The 20,734-nt window shown below is 58.2% G+C and overlaps 1 protein-coding gene across 3 annotated transcripts; it reads right to left on the bottom strand.

Moving 5' to 3' along the window:
* Window positions 1–507: 507 nt before the first annotated feature.
* RAVER1 (ribonucleoprotein, PTB binding 1) lies at window positions 508–19,161 on the bottom strand. 3 transcript variants are annotated; one of them, XM_032094519.1, is made up of 14 exons: window positions 18,352–19,161; window positions 17,415–17,481; window positions 15,550–16,019; window positions 13,685–13,876; window positions 12,280–12,403; window positions 11,475–11,566; window positions 11,053–11,131; window positions 10,506–10,711; window positions 9,291–9,384; window positions 4,224–4,321; window positions 3,403–3,483; window positions 2,702–2,830; window positions 811–876; window positions 508–697 (listed from the first exon to the last, which is right to left on the bottom strand). In XM_032094519.1, exons 1-14 carry the CDS (start codon window positions 18,595–18,597, stop codon window positions 551–553), a joined length of 2,091 nt encoding a protein of 696 aa, XP_031950410.1. In that variant the 5' UTR covers window positions 18,598–19,161; the 3' UTR covers window positions 508–550. The 3 variants fall into 3 exon arrangements, with proteins under 3 accessions (XP_031950410.1, XP_031950409.1, XP_031950411.1); XM_032094518.1 differs by having other exon boundaries at window positions 11,475–11,569; window positions 18,352–19,160; XM_032094520.1 differs by lacking the exon at window positions 811–876 and having other exon boundaries at window positions 11,475–11,569; window positions 18,352–19,160.
* Between the last annotated feature and the right edge of the window lie 1,573 nt (window positions 19,162–20,734).

Below are 20,734 nucleotides of genomic sequence, written 5' to 3'. Positions count from 1 at the left end.
AAAGAGGGTCCCCAAAAGTGAGGGAGGGGACCCCAAAATGAAGGGGAGACCCCAAAAGGGTTGGAAAGCCCACGAAGGAAAAGGAGGGGAACGCCCCAAAAAGGGGGGAACCTCCCCCAAAAATAACGGGGAGATCTCCCCAAAACGGGGGAGTGGGAGAGCAACCCCAAAAGTGGGGAAAAAAGGCGGAAATCTCCCCAAAAAAAAGGGTTGGAGAGCCCCGAGATGGGGGCCAGCAGCAGGTTAAGGCAGGGAGCGTTTTTGGGGGGCTCCCAGGTGCTGCTGTGGGGAGGGGAGGGAGAAAAAACCCCGGAAACCCCAAAAAAATCCTTGGAGGTGTGGGGTGGGGGCATCCGAAATCCTAAAATCGGGACCCAATTCTGCCAAAACCCCAAAAAAACCCCAAAAACCCCCTCGAGAAATGCCCCAAATCTCCCAAAAATGGGTGAAAACCTTCCAAAAAACGAAGCGAACGCGAGGCGAGTTTGGGCAGCATTGCCAGAGAGGGGTTTTTTTTTGGTTTTTTTTTTTTTTTGGGGTATTTTTGGGGTTAAAAGATCCTTTTTCTCTTCAGGTAGGAGTCGGCGTAGTGGCCACCGAGGCCCTGCGAGTGCTGGCCCACGTAGCAGCCCTCGGGGCTGGGCTCGGGCGACGGCAGCAGGTGGGAAAAGCCGCGTTTTTGGGCGCCCAGCGGGGTCTGCGAAGGAAAAGGAGGGGATTTTGGGGGGATTTGGGGGGATTTGGGGGATTTTGGGGGGGTTGGGGGAAGCTTTGAGGGGTTTCTGGGGTTTTTTTGGGGGGTTTTGGTACCTTGGAGTGCGAGTTTGGGGGTGCCGAGGTGAGGATGGAGTCGGAGCTCGGGGGGATGCCGACGGTCTGGGGTTGAAAATGAGGGGGTTTAGGGGGGTTTTGGGATTTTGGGGGTTTTTAGGGTTTTTTAAAGGGTTTTTGGGGGGGGGTTTAAGGAGTTTTTTAAAAGGATTTTTTTTTTGATTTTTGAGGATTTTTAAAAGGATTTTTTTGGGGATTTTAAAGGATTTTTAAGGATTTTAAAAGGATTTTTTGGGGATTTTTGGGGGATTTTTAAGGATTTTGAAAAGGATTTTTTGGGGATTTTGAAGGATTTTTAAGGATTTTAAAAAGGATTTTTTGGGGATTTTTGGGGGATTTTTAAGGATTTTGAAAAGGATTTTTAAGGATTTTTTTAAAGGATTTTTGAGAGATTTTTGAGGGATTTTTAAGGATTTTTAGAAGTATTTTTAAGGATTTTTGAAAGGATTTTTTGGGGATTTTTTTGGGATTTTTAAGGATTCTTAAAAGGATTTTTAAGGGATTTTTTGGGGATTCTTAAAAGGATTTTAAAGGGATTTTTGAGGGATTTTTAAAAGGATTTTAAAGGGATTTTTGAGGGATTTTTAGAAGGTTTTTTTTTTGATTTTTAAGGATTTTTAAGGGATTCTTGAGGGATTTTTAAGGAAGTTTAAAAGGATTTTTGAGGGATTTTAAAGGACTTTAAAAAGCATTTTTAAGGATTTTTAGAAGGATTTTTAAGGGATTTTTGAGGGATTTTAAAAGGATTTTTTGGGGATTTTTGAAAGGATTTTTTAGGGATTTTTTTTTGATTTTTAAGGATTTTTAATTTTAGGAGATTTTAAAAAGGATTTTTAAAGGATTTTTTAGGGATTTTTTGGGGATTTTAAAGGATTTTTAGAAGGATTTTTAAGGGATTTTTGAGAGATTTTTAAAGGATTTTTTAGGGATTTTTTGGGGGATTTTAAAGGATTTTTAATTTTAGGGGATTTTTGGGGGATTTTTTTTGATTTTTAAGGATTTTAAAAGGATTTTTAAGGGATTTTTGAGGAATTTTAGGCATTTTTTAGGTATTTTTAGGGATTTTTTGAAAGGATTTTTAGAAGGGATTCTTTAGGGATTTTTAGAGGATTTTAAAGGATTTTTAAAAAGGGATTTAAAAGAGATTTTGGGGGGATTTTCAGGGATTTTAAAGGGAATTTTAGGGGATTTTTAAGGGAATTTACAAGGACTTTAAAGGGATTTTTCGGGATATTTTTAAGGATTTTCAAAGGGATTTTTAGGGGATTGTTAGAGGATTTAAAAGGAATTTTAAAGAATTTCTTAAAGGATTTTTAAAGGATTTTTAAGAATTTAAAAATGATTTTTAAGGGTTTTAAAGGGATTTTAAAGGAATTTTTTTAGGGATTGTAAAAATTTTTTAAAAAGGATTTTTAGGGGATTTTTTAGGTATTTTGAAGGGAGTTTTAAGTGATTTTTAGGGGGTTTTAAAGAAGTTTTTAAAGCATTTTTAAAAGGGAATTTTCAGGGATTTTTAAGGGATTTTTAGAAGGATTTTTAAGGACTTTTTAGGGATTTTTAAGGGATTTTTAGGGGATTTTTAGAAGGATTTTTAAAAGGGATTGTAAAAGGATTTTTAAAAGGATTTTTAAAGACTTTTTAGGGATTTAAAAGGGATTTCTAGGGATTTCTAAAGGGATTTTTTAGGGGAGTTTTAAGGGATTTTTTAAGGATTTAAAAACGATTTTCAGGGGGGTTTTTTTGGGATTTGTCAGGATTTTTTGGGGATTTTTTTCAACACTTTCTAAGGATTTTAAAGGGATTTTAAAGGGATTTTTTAGGGATTTGGGGGAAGAAAGGGAAGGCGGTGCTGGGGAATTTGGGGTCTCACCTTGCTGAGGTGGCTCTGCTTGAGGCCGGCTTGGAGGCCGCTGGTGAAGTAGGAATTGGGGGATCCCGAAAAAAAGGGGGGAATTGGGGCTCCCAAATTCCCCCTCTCGAAGCCCGAGGAGGAGGAGACCTGGAACAGGAGCACAGGGAGATGCAGCCCCCCAAAAACGGGGAAATCCCAGATTTCCCCCCAAAAAATGGAAAAGTTTCTTGAAATCCCAGATTTCCCCCCAAAAAATGGGAAAGAGTCTTGAAATCCCAATTTTTCCCAAAAAAATGGAAAAGGGTCTTGAAATCCCAATTTTTCCCCCCCAAGAAAATGGGAAAAGGGTCTTGAAATCCCAGATTTCCCCCAAAAAATGGGAAAGGGTCTTGAAATCCCAATTTTTCCCCCAAAAAATGGGAAAGGGTCTTGAAATCCCAATTTTTCCCCCAAAAAATGGGAAAGGGTCTTGAAATCCCAATTTTTCCCCCCAAAAAATCGGAAAGGGTCTTGAAATCCCAGATTTTACCGCAAAAAATGGGAAAGGGTCTTGAAATCCCAATTTTTCCCCCCAAAAAATCGGAAAGGGTCTTGAAATCCCAATTTTTCCCCTAAAAAATGGGAAAAGGGTCTTGAAATCCCAATTTTCCCCCCCAAAATGGGAAAGGGGTTTTGAAATCCCAATTTTCCCCCAAAAGTTGAGGAAGGGGGGGATTTACCTTGTTCCTGGTGCTCCCGAAGCCCCCCAGGAGGGATCCGGGCTGGTCTCGGCTCTGGGGAAAAATCCGGGATCCCAAATCCTGCTCGGGAACAAACGGAGGGGTTTAGAGGCGGAAATGCCTGAAATTCCCGGGAAAAATGGGCAGTGTGGGGGTTTTGTTCTCTCCAATTCCCAGGAAAAACAGGGATTGGGGTTTCTTTCCTTAATTCCTGGAAAAACAGGGATTTGGGGCTTTTTTCCTTCAAATTCTGAGAAAAACCAGGGATTTGGGGCTTTTTTCCCTTAATTCCCAGGAAAAACAGAGATCGGGGTTTTTTCCCCTCAAATTCCTGGAAAAACAGGAATTTGGAGGCATCTGGGTTTTTTCCTTTCAAATTCCCAGGAAAAACAGGGATTGGGGTTTTTTTTTTTTCCTTAATTCCTGGAGAAACAGGGATTTGGGCTTTTTTTTCCTTAATTCCAGGAAAAACAGGGATTTGGGGCTTTTTTCCCCTCAAATTCCCAGGAAAAACAGGGATTTGGGGTTTCTTTCCTTCAAATTCTGAGAAAAAACAGGGTTTTGGGGCTTTTTTTCCTTAATTCTGGGAAAAACAGGGATTAGATTTTTTTTTTTCCTTAATTCCTGGAAAAACAGGGATTTGGGTTTTTTTCCCCTCAAATTCCCAGGAAAAACAGGAATTTGAGGCTTTTTCCCCCCTTAATTCCTGGCAAACCCAGGTTTCCCCAGTTCCCAAGAAAACCAGAGATGTCCCAGGCCTTAAAAACGCCCCAAAAATTCCCATTCCCATCCCAAAATTCCCACCCCCCCCCCCAGCTCACCGGCGGGAATTCCAAGGCGAGGGGGTCGGCGGGGGGGGCCGGGAGCCGGGGGGTCCCCAAAACTCCGGGTTTCACCTTAAACCCTTTGGCAGCAGCTCCTAAAAAAAAAACCAACAAAATCCCCTCGGGATTGGTTAAAAACGGGGAATCCACCCCAAACCCACCCCCAGAACGGCCGGGCTCACCTGGGCCAGGCTCACCTGGCTCAGGGCTCACCTGGCTCAGGGCTCACCTGGGCCGGGCTCACCTGGGCCAGGCTCACCTGGCTCAGGGCTCACCTGGCTCAGGGCTCACCTGGGCCGGGCTCACCTGGCTCAGGCTCAGCTGGCTCAGGGCTCACCTGGCTCAGGGCTCACCTGGGCCGGGCTCACCTGGCTCAGGGCTCACCTGGGCCGGGCTCACCTGGCTCAGGGCTCACCTGGGCCAGGCTCAGCTGGCTCAGGCTCACCTGGCTCAGGGCTCACCTGGCTCAGGGCTCACCTGGGCCGGGCTCACCTGGCTCAGGCTCAGCTGGCTCAGGGCTCACCTGGCTCAGGGCTCACCTGGGCTGGGCTCACCTGGCTCAGGGCTCACCTGGGCCGGGCTCACCTGGCTCAGGGCTCACCTGGCTCAGGGCTCACCTGGGCCGGGCTCACCTGGGCTGGGCTCACCTGGGCCGGGCTCACCTGGGCCGGGCTCACCTGGGCTGGGCTCACCTGGCTCAGGGCTCACCTGGCTCAGGGCTCACCTGGGCTGGGCTCACCTGGCTCAGGGCTCACCTGGGCTGGGCTCAGCTGGCTCAGGCTCACCTGGGCTGGGCTCACCTGGCTCAGGGCTCACCTGGGCCAGGCTCACCTGGCTCAGGCTCACCTGGCTCAGGGCTCACCTGGGCCGGGCTCACCTGGCTCAGGGCTCACCTGGGCCGGGCTCACCTGGCTCAGGGCTCAGCTGGCTCAGGGCTCACCTGGGCCGGGCTCACCTGGCTCAGGGCTCACCTGGGCTGGGCTCAGCTGGCTCAGGCTCACCTGGGCTGGGCTCACCTGGCTCAGGGCTCACCTGGGCCAGGCTCACCTGGCTCAGGCTCACCTGGCTCAGGGCTCACCTGGGCCGGGCTCACCTGGCTCAGGGCTCACCTGGGCCGGGCTCACCTGGCTCAGGGCTCACCTGGCTCAGGGCTCACCTGGGCCGGGCTCACCTGGGCCGGGCTCACCTGGCTCAGGGCTCACCTGGCTCAGGGCTCACCTGGGCTCAGGCTCACCTGGCTCAGGGCTCACCTGGCTCAGGGCTCACCTGGGCCGGGCTCACCTGGCTCAGGCTCAGCTGGCTCAGGGCTCACCTGGGCCGGGCTCACCTGGCTCAGGGCTCACCTGGGCCGGGCTCACCTGGCTCAGGGCTCACCTGGGCTGGGCTCAGCTGGCTCAGGGCTCACCTGGGCCGGGCTCACCTGGCTCAGGGCTCACCTGGGCCTGGCTCAGCTGGCTCAGGCTCACCTGGCTCAGGGCTCACCTGGCTCAGGGCTCACCTGGGCCGGGCTCACCTGGCTCAGGCTCAGCTGGCTCAGGGCTCAGCTGGCTCAGGGCTCACCTGGGCTGGGCTCACCTGGCTCAGGGCTCACCTGGGCCGGGCTCACCTGGCTCAGGGCTCACCTGGCTCAGGGCTCACCTGGGCCGGGCTCACCTGGGCTGGGCTCACCTGGGCCGGGCTCACCTGGGCCGGGCTCACCTGGGCTGGGCTCACCTGGCTCAGGGCTCACCTGGCTCAGGGCTCACCTGGGCTGGGCTCACCTGGCTCAGGGCTCACCTGGGCTGGGCTCAGCTGGCTCAGGCTCACCTGGGCTGGGCTCACCTGGCTCAGGGCTCACCTGGGCCAGGCTCACCTGGCTCAGGCTCACCTGGCTCAGGGCTCACCTGGGCCGGGCTCACCTGGCTCAGGGCTCACCTGGGCCGGGCTCACCTGGCTCAGGGCTCAGCTGGCTCAGGGCTCACCTGGGCCGGGCTCACCTGGCTCAGGCTCACCTGGCTCAGGGCTCACCTGGCTCAGGGCTCACCTGGGCCGGGCTCACCTGGCTCAGGCTCAGCTGGCTCAGGGCTCACCTGGCTCAGGGGCTCACCTGGGCTGGGCTCAGCTGGCTCAGGGCTCACCTGGGCTGGGCTCAGCTGGCTCAGGGCTCACCTGGCTCAGGGCTCACCTGGCTCAGGCTCAGCTGGCTCAGGGCTCACCTGGCTCAGGGCTCACCTGGGCTGGGCTCAGCTGGCTCAGGGCTCACCTGGGCCGGGCTCACCTGGCTCAGGCTCACCTGGCTCAGGGCTCACCTGGCTCAGGGCTCACCTGGGCCGGGGCTCACCTGGCTCAGGCTCAGCTGGCTCAGGGCTCACCTGGCTCAGGCTCACCTGGGCCAGGCTCAGCTGGCTCAGGCTCACCTGGCTCAGGGCTCACCTGGCTCAGGGCTCACCTGGGCCGGGCTCACCTGGCTCAGGCTCAGCTGGCTCAGGGCTCACCTGGCTCAGGGCTCACCTGGGCTGGGCTCACCTGGCTCAGGGCTCACCTGGGCCGGGCTCAGCTGGCTCAGGGCTCACCTGGCTCAGGGCTCACCTGGGCTGGGCTCACCTGGCTCAGGGCTCACCTGGCTCAGGGCTCACCTGGGCCGGGCTCACCTGGGCTGGGCTCACCTGGGCCGGGCTCACCTGGGCCGGGCTCACCTGGGCTGGGCTCACCTGGCTCAGGGCTCACCTGGCTCAGGGCTCACCTGGGCTGGGCTCACCTGGGCCGGGCTCACCTGGGCTGGGCTCAGCTGGCTCAGGCTCACCTGGGCTGGGCTCACCTGGCTCAGGGCTCACCTGGGCCAGGCTCACCTGGCTCAGGCTCACCTGGCTCAGGGCTCACCTGGGCCGGGCTCACCTGGCTCAGGGCTCACCTGGGCCGGGCTCACCTGGCTCAGGGCTCACCTGGCTCAGGGCTCACCTGGGCCGGGCTCACCTGGCTCAGGGCTCACCTGGGCTGGGCTCAGCTGGCTCAGGCTCACCTGGGCTGGGCTCACCTGGCTCAGGGCTCACCTGGCTCAGGGCTCACCTGGGCTGGGCTCACCTGGCTCAGGGCTCACCTGGGCTGGGCTCAGCTGGCTCTGGCTCACCTGGGCTGGGCTCACCTGGCTCAGGGCTCACCTGGGCCAGGCTCACCTGGCTCAGGCTCACCTGGCTCAGGGCTCACCTGGGCCGGGCTCACCTGGCTCAGGGCTCACCTGGGCCGGGCTCACCTGGCTCAGGGCTCACCTGGCTCAGGGCTCACCTGGGCCGGGCTCACCTGGGCCGGGCTCACCTGGCTCAGGGCTCACCTGGCTCAGGGCTCACCTGGCTCAGGCTCACCTGGCTCAGGGCTCACCTGGCTCAGGGCTCACCTGGGCCGGGCTCACCTGGCTCAGGCTCAGCTGGCTCAGGGCTCACCTGGGCCGGGCTCACCTGGCTCAGGGCTCACCTGGGCCGGGCTCACCTGGCTCAGGGCTCACCTGGGCTGGGCTCAGCTGGCTCAGGGCTCACCTGGGCCGGGCTCACCTGGCTCAGGGCTCACCTGGGCCAGGCTCAGCTGGCTCAGGCTCACCTGGCTCAGGGCTCACCTGGCTCAGGGCTCACCTGGGCCGGGCTCACCTGGCTCAGGCTCAGCTGGCTCAGGGCTCACCTGGCTCAGGGCTCACCTGGGCTGGGCTCACCTGGCTCAGGGCTCACCTGGGCCGGGCTCACCTGGCTCAGGGCTCACCTGGGCTGGGCTCACCTGGGCCGGGCTCACCTGGGCTGGGCTCACCTGGGCTGGGCTCACCTGGGCCGGGCTCACCTGGGCTGGGCTGGGCTCACCTGGGCTGGGCTCACCTGGGCTGGGCTGGGCTCACCTGGGCTGGGCTCAGCTGGCTCAGGCTCACCTGGGCTGGGCTCACCTGGCTCAGGGCTCACCTGGGCCAGGCTCACCTGGCTCAGGCTCACCTGGCTCAGGGCTCACCTGGGCCGGGCTCACCTGGCTCAGGGCTCACCTGGGCCGGGCTCACCTGGCTCAGGGCTCAGCTGGCTCAGGGCTCACCTGGGCCGGGCTCACCTGGCTCAGGCTCACCTGGCTCAGGGCTCACCTGGCTCAGGGCTCACCTGGGCCGGGCTCACCTGGCTCAGGCTCAGCTGGCTCAGGGCTCACCTGGCTCAGGGCTCACCTGGGCTGGGCTCAGCTGGCTCAGGGCTCACCTGGGCTGGGCTCAGCTGGCTCAGGGCTCACCTGGCTCAGGGCTCACCTGGCTCAGGCTCAGCTGGCTCAGGGCTCACCTGGCTCAGGGCTCACCTGGGCTGGGCTCAGCTGGCTCAGGGCTCACCTGGGCCGGGCTCACCTGGCTCAGGGCTCACCTGGCTCAGGGCTCACCTGGCTCAGGGCTCACCTGGGCCGGGCTCACCTGGCTCAGGCTCAGCTGGCTCAGGGCTCACCTGGCTCAGGGCTCACCTGGGCCAGGCTCAGCTGGCTCAGGCTCACCTGGCTCAGGGCTCACCTGGCTCAGGGCTCACCTGGGCCGGGCTCACCTGGCTCAGGCTCAGCTGGCTCAGGGCTCACCTGGCTCAGGGCTCACCTGGGCTGGGCTCAGCTGGCTCAGGGCTCACCTGGGCTGGGCTCAGCTGGCTCAGGGCTCACCTGGCTCAGGGCTCACCTGGGCTGGGCTCAGCTGGCTCAGGGCTCACCTGGGCCAGGCTCAGCTGGCTCAGGGCTCACCTGGCTCAGGGCTCACCTGGGCCAGGCTCACCTGGGCCAGGCTCAGCTGGCTCAGGGCTCACCTGGCTCAGGGCTCACCTGGCTCAGGGCTCACCTGGGCCAGGCTCAGCTGGCTCAGGCTCACCTGGGCTGGGCTCACCTGGGCCGGGCTCACCTGGGCTGGGCTCACCTGGCTCAGGCTCACCTGGCTCAGGGCTCACCTGGCTCAGGGCTCACCTGGGCCAGGCTCACCTGGCTCAGGGCTCAGCTGGGCCGGGCTCACCTGGGCCGGGCTCACCTGGCTCAGGGCTCACCTGGCTCAGGCTCAGCTGGCTCAGGGCTCACCTGGGCTGGGCTCACCTGGGCCGGGCTCACCTGGCAGGGCGGGCGTGGGCAGGAGGCTCCGCAGGTTCAGGTAGGGATTGAGGGGGATCCGCAGGTCCTTGGGGGGCTCCCCCAGCAGAGAGACCTGCGGGGGTCAGGGGGGGTCAGGGGGGACCCTGATGGGGTTTGGGGGGCTCAGGGGGGCCCCCAATGAGGCTTGGGGGGAATTTTGGGGGTCCTGGAGGGGTTTGGGGGGGTCAGGGGGGGCCCTGATGGGGTTTGGCGGTGGTTTTGGGGGGTTTGGAGGGTCCTGGAGGGGTTTGGGGGGGTCAGGGGGGTCCCCAATGGGGTTTGGGGGTGTTTTAGGGGGGTCAGGGGGGGCCCTGATGGGGGTTGGGGGTGATTTGGGGGGTCCTGGGGGGGCTTGGGGGGGTTCAGTGGGGGCCCTGATGGGGTTTGGGGGTGGTTTGGAGGGTCCTGGAGGGGTTTGGGGGGGTCAGGGGGATCCCCAATGGAGTTTGGGGGTGTTTTAGGGGGATCGGGGGGGCCCTGATGGGGTCTGGGGGGGATTTGGGGGGTCCTGGAGGGGTTTGGGGGAGTTTTAGGGAGGTCAGAGGGTCCCCTGATAGGGTTTGGGGGGGATTTGGGGGGGTCACGGGGGTCCCCAATGGGGGTTGGGGAGGTTTTAGGGGGGCTTTGGGGAGTCCCTGATAGGGTTTGAGGGATTTTAAGGGGGTTAGGGGGTTCCCCGATGGGGTCTGGGGGGGTTTTAGGGGGTCCTGGAGGGGTTTGGGGGGGTCAGGCGGGTTCCCGAGGGGGCTTGGGGGGGTTTTAGGGGGGGTTTGGGGTGGTCAGAGGGGTCCCTGACAGGGGTTGGGGGTGTTTTAGGGGGTCCTGGAGGGGTTTTGGGGGATTTTAGGGGGGGTCAGAGGGGTTCCCGATGGGGTTTGGGGGTGTTTTAGGGAGTCCTGGAGGGATTTAGAGGGGTCCTGGAGGGGTCTGGGGGGGTTTTAGAGGGGTCAGGGGGGTTCCCGATGGGGTTTGGGGGGTGCTGGAGGGGTTTGGGGGGGATCCTGGGGGGGATTTGGAGGCATTTGGGGGCTCCAGGGGGGCTCAGGGAGCTCCATCCCAGAATTTGAGGTTCCCGGCCCCGAATTTTAGGGATCCCACTCCCAGAATTTGGGATTCTGCCTTGGAATTTGGGGTTCCCACCCCGGAATTTGGAGTTCCCACCCCGGAATTTGGGGGGAATTTTGGGATCCTCACCGCGGGGGCTCCGCTCTCGCCCTGCTTGGATTTGGGGACGGCTCCGAGGGCGGATCCCAAGGCGGGGGGTCCCGGGGGCGTCCCAGGCGTTCCCAACTTCTCCCGCTCCGTCCCCGCCTGCGCCAGGAACGACGCCAGGGCCGCGCTTTTCGGCAAAATCTGGGATTTCCCGTGTCCCTGGGCCACGTCCCCTGGCAAGGGAGCACCTGGAGAAGGAATTTGGGAACGGGTTTGGCTTTGGGAAGGGGGAATTCCCAAAAAAAACCCGGGATTTGGGGGCTGCAGGAGCGGGGAGAAAATGGGAAAAGTGCTGAAAACGTGGGGAGGAAATGAGTGGGAAGTGGCTTGGAGGGATCTGAAGATCCTAAATCCGCCTTTTCCCACCCAAATCCGCCTTTTCCCACCCAAATCCGCCCTTTCCCACCCAAATCCGCCCTTTCCTGCCTGGAAAACCCAACCTGAGCCCCACCCTGATCCCTCCCCGTGGGGTTTTCCAGCCCGGAATTCACACCCAGGGGGGAAATTCCTTGGGAATTCCGGGCTTTACCTGAGGAAAGCTCCCCCAGGAGCTTCCCGGGGGGCTGGGCCAGGGAGCTGAGCGGGGAATCGCCCAGGATTCCCGGTTTCTGGAAGGAAAAAAGGGAGGATTAGCCGTGAAATCCGTGGAAAAACCAGCAAATCCGTGGGAAAAGCCCTGGAATGCTGGCGAAAAGCTCAGAAAGGAAAGCGGGGAAAAGCCCCAAATGAGGGAATTCTGGCTGGGAAAGGGGGAGATTCCAGGAAAAGCTGGGAATTGGGGTTTGGAAAGAGCAAAATTCCAGGGAAAAGCTGAGAATTCTAGCTGGGAAAGGGGAAAATTCCAGGAAAAGCTGAGAATTGGGGTTTAGAAAGAGCAAAATTCCAAGGGAAAAGCTGGGAATTGGGGTTTGGAAAGAGCAAAATTCCAGGGGAAAGCTGGGAATTCCGTACCTGCGATTGGTTGTGCAGCGCCAGCTGGAGCAGAGCCGTGGGAAGCGCCGGGTTGGCGACGAGGGGCAGCGAGGGAGCGGCTCCCAAAATTCCTGCTGGGAAGAGAAGAAGAGGAAGAGGAGGAGGAGGAGGAGGAGGAGGAGCTGCCGGGATTCCCCAGCGGCTCCGGGATTCCCAGGGCGTTCCCGGGGGCGTTCCCAGGGCTGTTCCCGGGGGCGTTCCCGGGGCTGTTCCCGGGGTGTTCCCAGGGCGTTCCCAGGGCTGTTCCCGGGGGCGTTCCCGGGGCTGTTCCCGGGGGCGTTCCCAGGGCTGTTCCCGGGGGCGTTCCCGGGGCTGTTCCCGGGGTGTTCCCAGGGCGTTCCCAGGGCTGTTCCCGGGGGCGTTCCCAGGGCTGTTCCCGGGGGCGTTCCCGGGGCTGTTCCCGGGGTGTTCCCAGGGCGTTCCCGGGGCTGTTCCCGGGGCTGTTCCCGGGGCTGTTCCCGGGGGCGTTCCCAGGGCTGTTCCCGGGGGCGTTCCCAGGGCTGTTCCCGGGGGCGTTCCCGGGGGCGTTCCCGGGGCTGTTCCCGGGGGCGTTCCCAGGGCTGTTCCCGGGGCCGTTCCCGGGGCTGTTCCCGGGGTGTTCCCAGGGCGTTCCCGGGGCTGTTCCCGGGGCGTTCCCGGGGTCTGTTCCCGGGGGCGTTCCCGGGGGCGTTCCCGGGGCTGTTCCCGGGGTGTTCCCAGGGCGTTCCCGGGGCTGTTCCCGGGGCTGTTCCCAGGGCGTTCCCGGGGCCGTTCCCGGGCCGATCCCGCGGCATTCCCGGCTTACCCTGCTGGGAGCAGCCCGGCAGCAGCGGGCGCAGCAGCAGCTGCAGCGCCGTCGGGCGCCCCAGGGCCGGGAGCAGCTGCAGCACGCCGGGCTCGGGAAGGAGCCCCTTCCCCCGGTTCAGGGCCTGCGAGAGAGGGAGAAATCCCAGTTTTCCAGGGAAATCCCGGTTTTTCTAGAGAAATCCCGGTTTTCCCAAAGAAATCCCGATTTTCCCAGAGAAATCCTGGTGGTTCTCCCAGAGAAATCCCAGTTTTCCCAGAGAAATCACAGTTGTTCTCCCAGAGAAATCCCAGTGGTTTTCCCAAAGAAATCCCGATTTTCCCAAAGAAATCCCAGTGCTTTTCCCAAAGAAATCCCAATTTTCCCAGAGAAATCCCAATGGTTTTCCCAAAGAAATCCCAGTGGGTTTCCCAGAAAAATCCCAGTGGTTTTCCCAAAGAAATCCCAGTTGTTCTCCCAGAGAAATCCCAATTCCCAAAAAGCTTCCCACGAGGAGAACAGCTGGAATTCGGAATTCTCCTCCCCAAACCAGCACGACCCCAGTTCCCAGAGAAATCCCAACTCCCAGCACGATCCCAAATTCCCAAAAACCTCAGGGACAGCCCCCTCCAGCCTTTTAAAAACCCAAAACACCGAGAATTTGGGATTTTGGTCCCAATTCCCAAAAGGAAGATGAGGATGAGGATGGGGATGGGGATGATGAAGATGAGGATGAGGAGGGAGATGAGGATGAAGATGAGGATGAGGATGAAGATGAGGATCAGGATGAGGAGGGGGATGAGGATGGGGATGGGGATGAGGATGAAGATGAGGATGAAGACCAGGATGGGGATCAGGATGAGGATGAAGATGAGGCTGAGACTGAGGATGAAGATGAGAATGAAGATGAGGATGAGGATCAGGATGGGGATCAGGATGAGGCTGAGGATGAAGATGAGGATGGGGATCAGGATGGGGATCAGGATGAAGATAAGGCTGAGGCTGAGGCTGAGGATGAAGATGAGAATGAACATGAGGATGAAAATGAGGATGAGGATCAGGATGGGGATGAAGATGAGAATGAGGCTGAGGATGAGGATCAGGATGGGGATCAGAATGAGGATGAGGATGAGGATGAGGATGAAGATGAGGATGGGGATCAGGATGGGGATCGGGATGAAGCTGAGGCTGAGGCTGAAGCTGAGGATGAAGATGAGAATGAGGATGAAGCTGAGGCTGAAGCTGAGGATGAAGCTGAGGATGAAGCTGAGGCTGAGGATGAAGATGAGAATGAGGATGAAGATGAAGATGAGGATGAAGCTGAGGCTGAAGCTGAGGCTGAAGATGAGGATGAAGATGAAGCTGAGGATGAAGATGAGGCTGAGGATGAAGCTGAGGATGAAGATGAGGCTGAGGCGGGGCTCACCGTGGCCTGGGCAGCGATGAGGGCGGCCAGCATGCTGCGGCCGGGCGGGCCGGGGGCGCAGAAGGACACGCGGACGTGGTTCCCGGCCAGCGCAATCCCGTCCGTCTCGCGCTGCACGCGCTCGGCCGCGTCCGGGGACTCGAACTCGAGCACGGCGAAGCCCTTGAGCTGCCCGTCCTGCCCGTAGGCCAGCTGGGGGCAGCGGGGCGGCACCGGCGCCATGGGGCACGGCAGCGTGCCCGGGATCCCAAATCCTTCCCTCGGCCCCAAACCCACGGCTCGGCCCCAAATCCCTTCTCCATCCCAAATCCTTCCCTCGGCCCCAAACCCACGGCTCGGCCCCAAATCCCTTCTCCATCCCAAATCCTTCCCTCGGCCCCAAACCCACAGCTCGGCCCCAAATCCCTTCTCCATCCCAAATCCTTCCCTCGGCCCCAAACCCACGGCTCGGCCCCAAATCCCTTCTCCATCCCAAATCCTTCCCTCAGCCCCAAACCCACGGCTCGGCCCCAAATCCCTTCTCCATCCCAAATCCTTCCCTCAGCCCCAAACCCACGGCTCGGCCCCAAATCCCTTCTCCATCCCAAATCCTTCCCTCAGCCCCAAACCCACGGCTCGGCCCCAAATCCCTTCTCCATCCCAAATCCTTCCCTCAGCCCCAAACCCACGGCTCGGCCCCAAATCCCTTCTCCATCCCAAATCCTTCCCTCAGCCCCAAACGCACGGCTCGGCCCCAAATCCCTTCTCCATCCCAAATCCTTCCCTCGGCCCCAAACCCACAGCTCGGCCCCAAATCCCTTCTCCATCCCAAATCCTTCCCTCGGCCCCAAACCCACAGCTCGGCCCCAAATCCCTTCTCCATCCCAAATCCTTCCCTCGGCCCCAAACCCACGGCTCGGCCCCAAATCCCTTCTCCATCCCAAATCCTTCCCTCGGCCCCAAACCCACGGCTCGGCTCCAAACCCACAGCTCGGCCCCAAATCCTTTCCTCATCCCAAATCCTCCCCTCAGCCCCAAACCCACGGCTTGGCCCCAAATCCCTTCTCCATCCCAAATCCTCCCCTCAGCCCCAAATTCCTTCTCCATCCCAAATCCTTCCCTCAGCCCCAAATCCTCCCCTCAGCCCCAAATCCCTTCTCCATCCCAAATCCTCCCCTCGGCCCCAAATCCCTTCTCCATCCCAAATCCCTTCCTCATCCCAAATCCTTCCCTCAGCCCCAAGTCCCTTCACTCTCCCTAAATTCCATCCAAATCCATCACTCAGCCCCAAATACTTCCCTCATCCCTAAATCCCATCCCAAACCCCTCCCTCATCCCCAAACCCCTCCCTCATCCCCAAACCCCTCCACTCTCCCTAAATCCCATCCCAACCCCCTCCCTCACTCCCAAACCCCCTCTGCTCTCCCCAAACCCCTCCCTCATCCCCAAACCCCTCCACTCTCCCCAAATCCCCTCCCAAACCCCTCCCTCACCCCCAAACCCCTTCACTCTCCCCAAATCCTACCCCAAAGCACCCTCCCTCACCCCAACCCCCCTCTGCTCTCCCCAAATCCCATCCCAATCCCCTCCCTCACCCCAAACCCCCTCTGCTCTCCCCAAATCCCATCCCAAACCCCTCCCTCACCCCAAACCCCCTCTGCTCTCCCCAAATCCCATCCCAAACCCCTCCCTCACCCCAAACCCCCTCTGCTCTCCCCAAATCCCATCCCAAACCCCTCCCTCACCCCAAACCCCCTCTGCTCTCCCCAAATCCCATCCCAAACCCCTCCCTCACTCCCAAACCCCCTCTGCTCTCCCCAACCCCCTCCACTCTCCCCAAATCCCATCCCAATCCCCTCCCTCACCCCGTGCCCCCCAGCGCAGACCTGGCAGAAGGAGGGCTCGCAGGAGGCCGCGAACACCCTGCGGAGCCCCTGCAGGTCGCTGAAGTTGTGCGGCAGCTTCTCCACGCAGAGGCAGCGCGAGTGCAGCAGCTCCGGGCTCAGCTGCGCCGCGTCCGTCCAGTGCACGTAGAGCGTCCTGGTGCCCAGCTGCTTCCCCAGCAGCTCCGACTTGGCGCGGGCGGCCGAGTCCTTCTTCATGTACTCCACGAAGCCGTAGCCCTTGGAGTGGCCGCTGTGGCGGCTGTAGACCAGGAAGCAGCGCTCCACGTTGCCGAAGGGCCGCACCAGCTCCTCGAACTGCTGCTGGCTCAGCAGGCGCGGCAGGTTGGCCACGCACAGCACGGCGTCCGTGGGCTGCAGCTGCACCCGCAGCTCCCGCTGCCGCAGGCGGCAGCCGTGGAACTGCCGGATGGCCGAGGCCGCCTGCTCGGCTGTCAGCAGGGTGACGAAGGCTGAGGGGAGAGAGCGGGGGGTTAGCGGGGGAAAAGGGGTTTGGGGAGGGGAGGATTACTGGACAAAGAGGATTTGGAAAAGGAAAGGATTCTTGGAGAAAAGGGGGTTTGGGGAGGGAAGGATTACTGGAGAAAAGGGGGTTTGGGAAGGGAAGAATTACTGGAAAATGGGGGTTTGGGGAGGGGAAGGATTCCAGGAGAAAAGGGGGTTTGGAAAAGGAAAAGATCCCTGGAAAAAGGGGGCTTGGGAAGGGGAAGGATTCTTGGAAAGTGGGGGTTTGGGGAGGAAAGGATTACTGGAGAAAAGGGGGTTTGGAAAAGGAAAAGATCCCTGGAAAAAGGGGGTTTGGGGAGGGGAAGGATTCTTGGAGAAAAGGGGGTTTGGGGAGGGGGAGGATTACTGGAGAAAAGGGGGTTTGGAAAAGGAAAAGATCCCTGGAAAAAGGGGGTTTGGGGAGGGGGAGGATTACTGGACAAAGAGGATTTGGAAAAGGAAAGGATTCTTGGAGAAAAGGGGGTTTGGGGAGGGAAGGATTACTGGAGAAAAGGGGGTTTGGAAAAGGAAAAGATCCCTGGAAAAAGAGGGTTTGGGGAGGGGGAGGATTACTGGAGAAAAGGGGGTTTGGGGAGGGGAGGATTACTGGAGAAAAGAGGGTTTGGGGAGGATTTTTGGAAAAAAGGGGGTTTGGGGAAGGGAGGATTACTGGAGAAAAGGGGGTTTGGGGAAGGAAAGGATCTCTGGAAAAAGGGGGTTTGGGGAAGGGGAAGTTCTTGGAGAAAAGGGGGTTTGGGGACGGGAGGATTCTTGGAAAATGGGGGTTTGGAAAAGGAAAAGATCCCTGGAAAAAGGGGGCTTGGGAAGGGGAAGGATTCTTGGAGAAAAGGGGGTTTGGGGAGGGGGAGGATTACTGGAGAAAAGGGGGTTTGGAAAAGGAAAAGATCCCTGGAAAAAGGGGGTTTGGGGAGGGGGAGGATTACTGGAAAAAGGGGGTTTGGGGAGGGAAGATTACTGGAGAAAAGAGGGTTTGGGGAGGGGAGGATTACTGGAGAAAAGGGGGTTTGGGGAGGGGAAGGATCACTGGAAAAAGGGGGTTTGGGAAAGGGGGAAAATTCCTGGAGAAAAGGGGGGTTGGGAAGGGGAGAATTCTTGGAAAAAGGGGGTTTGGGGAGGGGAGGATTACTGGACAAAGAGGATTTGGAAAAGGAAAGGATTCTTGGAGAAAAGGGGGACTCAGGGAAGGGAAGGATCCCAAAAAAAGGGGCTCAGGGAAGGCAAGGATCCCAAAAAAAGGGACCCAGGGAAGGGAAGGAGCCCAGAGGAGCATCCTCGGGCGCTGCCCATTCCCAAGGGGGACTCAGATCCCGGAATTCCAGAATTGCAGGGCCGCCCCTCACCCGTGCCCTTGTGCTTGTCCACGAAGCAATACTTGAGCTCGTAGTCCTTCAGCAGCTCGTGGACATCCTAGAAAACCGGGAATTTCTATGGGATCGGGGGAAAAACAGGGAATGGGGGCCGGGGGGGTGCTCCAGGGGGTTCCCTGAGCCCTGGGAATTCCCGGGGCATGGATGGGGATCCCCCAGGACCCCCCCAGAACCCCCCCGATGTCCCCAGTCTGACATTCCAAGGTTTATTCCCTCAGGATATCCCAGGAATTTCCTCCTCCTCCGTTCCCAAACCGGATCCTCCGGCTCCAGCCTTGGCCCTTCCCGAAGCAATTCCCAACCTTTGGCCTCTGCAACAGCCCCGGGGCGAACGGGAAAACGCACCCGGGGGGGGATTGGGGTTGTCTGGGAATTCTGGGGGGAATTTGGAGATTCCGGGGGGATTTGGAGATTCCAAGGGGGAATTTGGGGATCCCAGGGGGGAATTTGGGGATCTCGGGAGGAATTTGGGGATTCCAAGGGGGGATTTGGGGATTCCGGGGGGGATTTGGGGATTCCGGGGGGGAATTTGGGGATCCCGGGTGGGAATTTGGGGATCCCGGGTGGGAAATTTGGGGATCCCGGGTGGGAAATTTGGGGATCCCGGGTGGGAAATTTGGGGATCCCGGGGGGGAATTTGGCCATTCCAGGTGGGAATTTGGCCATTCTGGGTTTGAGGGGTGCAGGAGGAGCACTCGGGGGCACGAACGGGACGGTTCGGGAGGGGAGGCCCGGGATGGACTCGGGGGGGCCCCGCGGGGCTCAGGGAGCCGCAGATCCCGAAGATCCTCGGGATCCTCCCCGCTCCACCCTCAACACCCACGGCCCGGCCCGTTCTCCCGGGATCAGCGTCCTCGGCGATCCCAATCCCGATGCCCTCCCCGCCCCGTTCCCGGTTCCCCCCCCTCACCTGGTTGCTGACATCCGCCGGTAAGCCGCGGATCAGCACCTTCCGCCGGTTGTGGAACTGCCGCGCGCTGTGCTCCAGGCGGCTCCGCACCTCGGCCGGGTCCAACGGCGGCAGCTCCTCCTCGGGAGCTCGGGCGGGCCCCGCCGGTGGCTCCGCTCCGGGCCCGGGCCCGGCCCCGCTCACCGACAGCGCCGCCGCCATCTTGGCCCCGCCACCGCCCGCCACGCCAACAACGCGCCTCCTCATTGGAGGAAGGGCTCGCCCCGAGTATCCACAGCGGGGATTGGGCGGCGAGAGAAAACACGGCGGATGAGCCGGCGGTTGCTATTGGGTGGGAGGGAGGGTTGGTTGTGTCCGAGGTTGGGATTGGGCGGCAGCGGACGAGCCCTAAGGTCGCGGGATCCTATTGGTTGGTTCCATTGGACCTTTGAACCCGCCAAAACATCCCCTATAGAGACCCCTAAAAACCCCTACAGAGACCCCAAAATAGCCCGAAATAGAGACCCCTAAAAACCCCTACAGAGACCCTAAAATATCCCCTATAGAGACCCCAAAAGAGCCCAAGTAGAGACCCCTAAAAACCCCTACAGAGACCCCAAAATATCCCAAGAGACCCCTAAAAAACCCTAGAGAGACCCCAAAACGCCCCTATAGACACCCCTAAAAACCCCTACAGAGACCCCAAAATAGCCCGAAATAGAGACCCCTAAAAACCCCCTATAGAGACCCCTAAAAACCCCTACAGAGACCCCTAAAAAACCCTAGAGAGACCCCAAAACATCCCCTATAGAGACCCCAAAAGAGCCCAGACCCCAAATATCCCCAGAGACCCCAAACATCCCCCACAGAGACCCCAAAATATCCCCCATGGAGACCCCAAAATATCCCCTATAGGGACCCCAAAATAGCCTGAATAGAGACCTCAAAATAGCCCGAATAGAGACCCCTAAAAACCCCTACAGAGACCCCTAAAAACCCCTATAGAGACCCCAAAATATCCCCTATAGAGACCCCTAAAAACCCCTACAGAGACCCCAAAATATCCCCTATAGAGACCCCTAAAAACCCCTATAGAGACCCTAAAATATCCCCTACAGAGACCCCTAAAAACCCCTATAGAGACCCTAAAATATCCCCTACAGAGACCCCTAAAAACCCCTATAGAGACCCCAAAATATCCCCTATAGAGATGCCTAAAAACCCCTATAGAGACCCCAAAATATCCCCTACAGAGACCCCTAAAAACCCCTATAGAGACCCCAAATCCCCTACAGAGACCCCTAAAAACCCCTATAGAGACCCCAAATCCCCTATAGAGACCCCAAATCCCCTATAGAGACCCCAATCCCCTATAGAGACCCCTAAAAACCCCTACAGAGACCCCAAAATATCCCCTATAGAGACCCCTAAAAACCCCTACAGAGACCCCAAAATATCCCCTACAGAGACCCCTAAAAACCCCTACAGAGACCCCAAAATATCCCCTACAGAGACCCCTAAAAACCCCTATAGAGACCCCAAAATATCCCCTATAGAGACCCCTAAAAACCCCTACAGAGACCCCAAAATATCCCCTATAGAGACCCCTAAAAACCCCTACAGAGACCCCAAAGACCCCCCCAGAGACCCCAAAGACCCCCCCAGAGACCCCAACCAGACCCCAAAGACGCCCCCAGCCCCCCCGCCCCAGAACGGGTCCAGGCCATTTTTCCCATCCTTTATTTGGGATCCCCCTTCGGATCCCCCAAAACCCCGAATTCCAGAGGGATCCCCCCCCCCCACCCCGATCCCATCCCCCGCCCCCAATTCCAGGGGATTTTCCCCCAAATCCTGAGGGGGGGAGGGCACAGCAGGCAATAAATAACTGGGAATTTTTTGGGAATTCCCCCAAAATCCCAATAAAGTGCCACGGGTTTGGGTTTTGTGGGTTGTTTTTTGGGGTTTTTTTTGCAGAATTCCCGGTTTTTGGGGGTTTTTTTTTTTGTTGTTTGGGGTTTTTTGGGGGGGAAAAGGCCCCAAATCCTGGTGGGAAGGAAGGAGATCCAGCCCCTCCCCCCCCCGCGAGAGGATGGGATTGGGAATAAGGCAAGAATTCCAGAATTCCAGAAATCCACCCCTTTTCCCCCAAAACCTCCGGCCCCGGTCTCGTTCACAGTGTTCGGGAGGGGGGGAATCAGGAATTTTGGGGCGAATTTGGGGTTTTTGGGGGGTTTGGGTCCGGAATTGGGCGTCCCCCGCTCCTTCCATGGCATTTTTGGGGTTTTTTTCCCAACATTCCATGGATTTTCTGGGGTTTTCCACCCCATTCCATGGAAATTTTGGGGTTTCCCCCCCCCTTTTCCGTGGGATTTTTTGGGGTTTTCTACCCCATTCCATGGATTTT

This window comes from Corvus moneduloides, chromosome 32 (assembly GCF_009650955.1).
Source record: "Corvus moneduloides isolate bCorMon1 chromosome 32, bCorMon1.pri, whole genome shotgun sequence".
NCBI lineage: Eukaryota > Metazoa > Chordata > Aves > Passeriformes > Corvidae > Corvus > Corvus moneduloides.
Note: the sequence above shows the minus strand (reverse complement) of the source record. Positions and strands in the feature narration are given on the sequence as shown.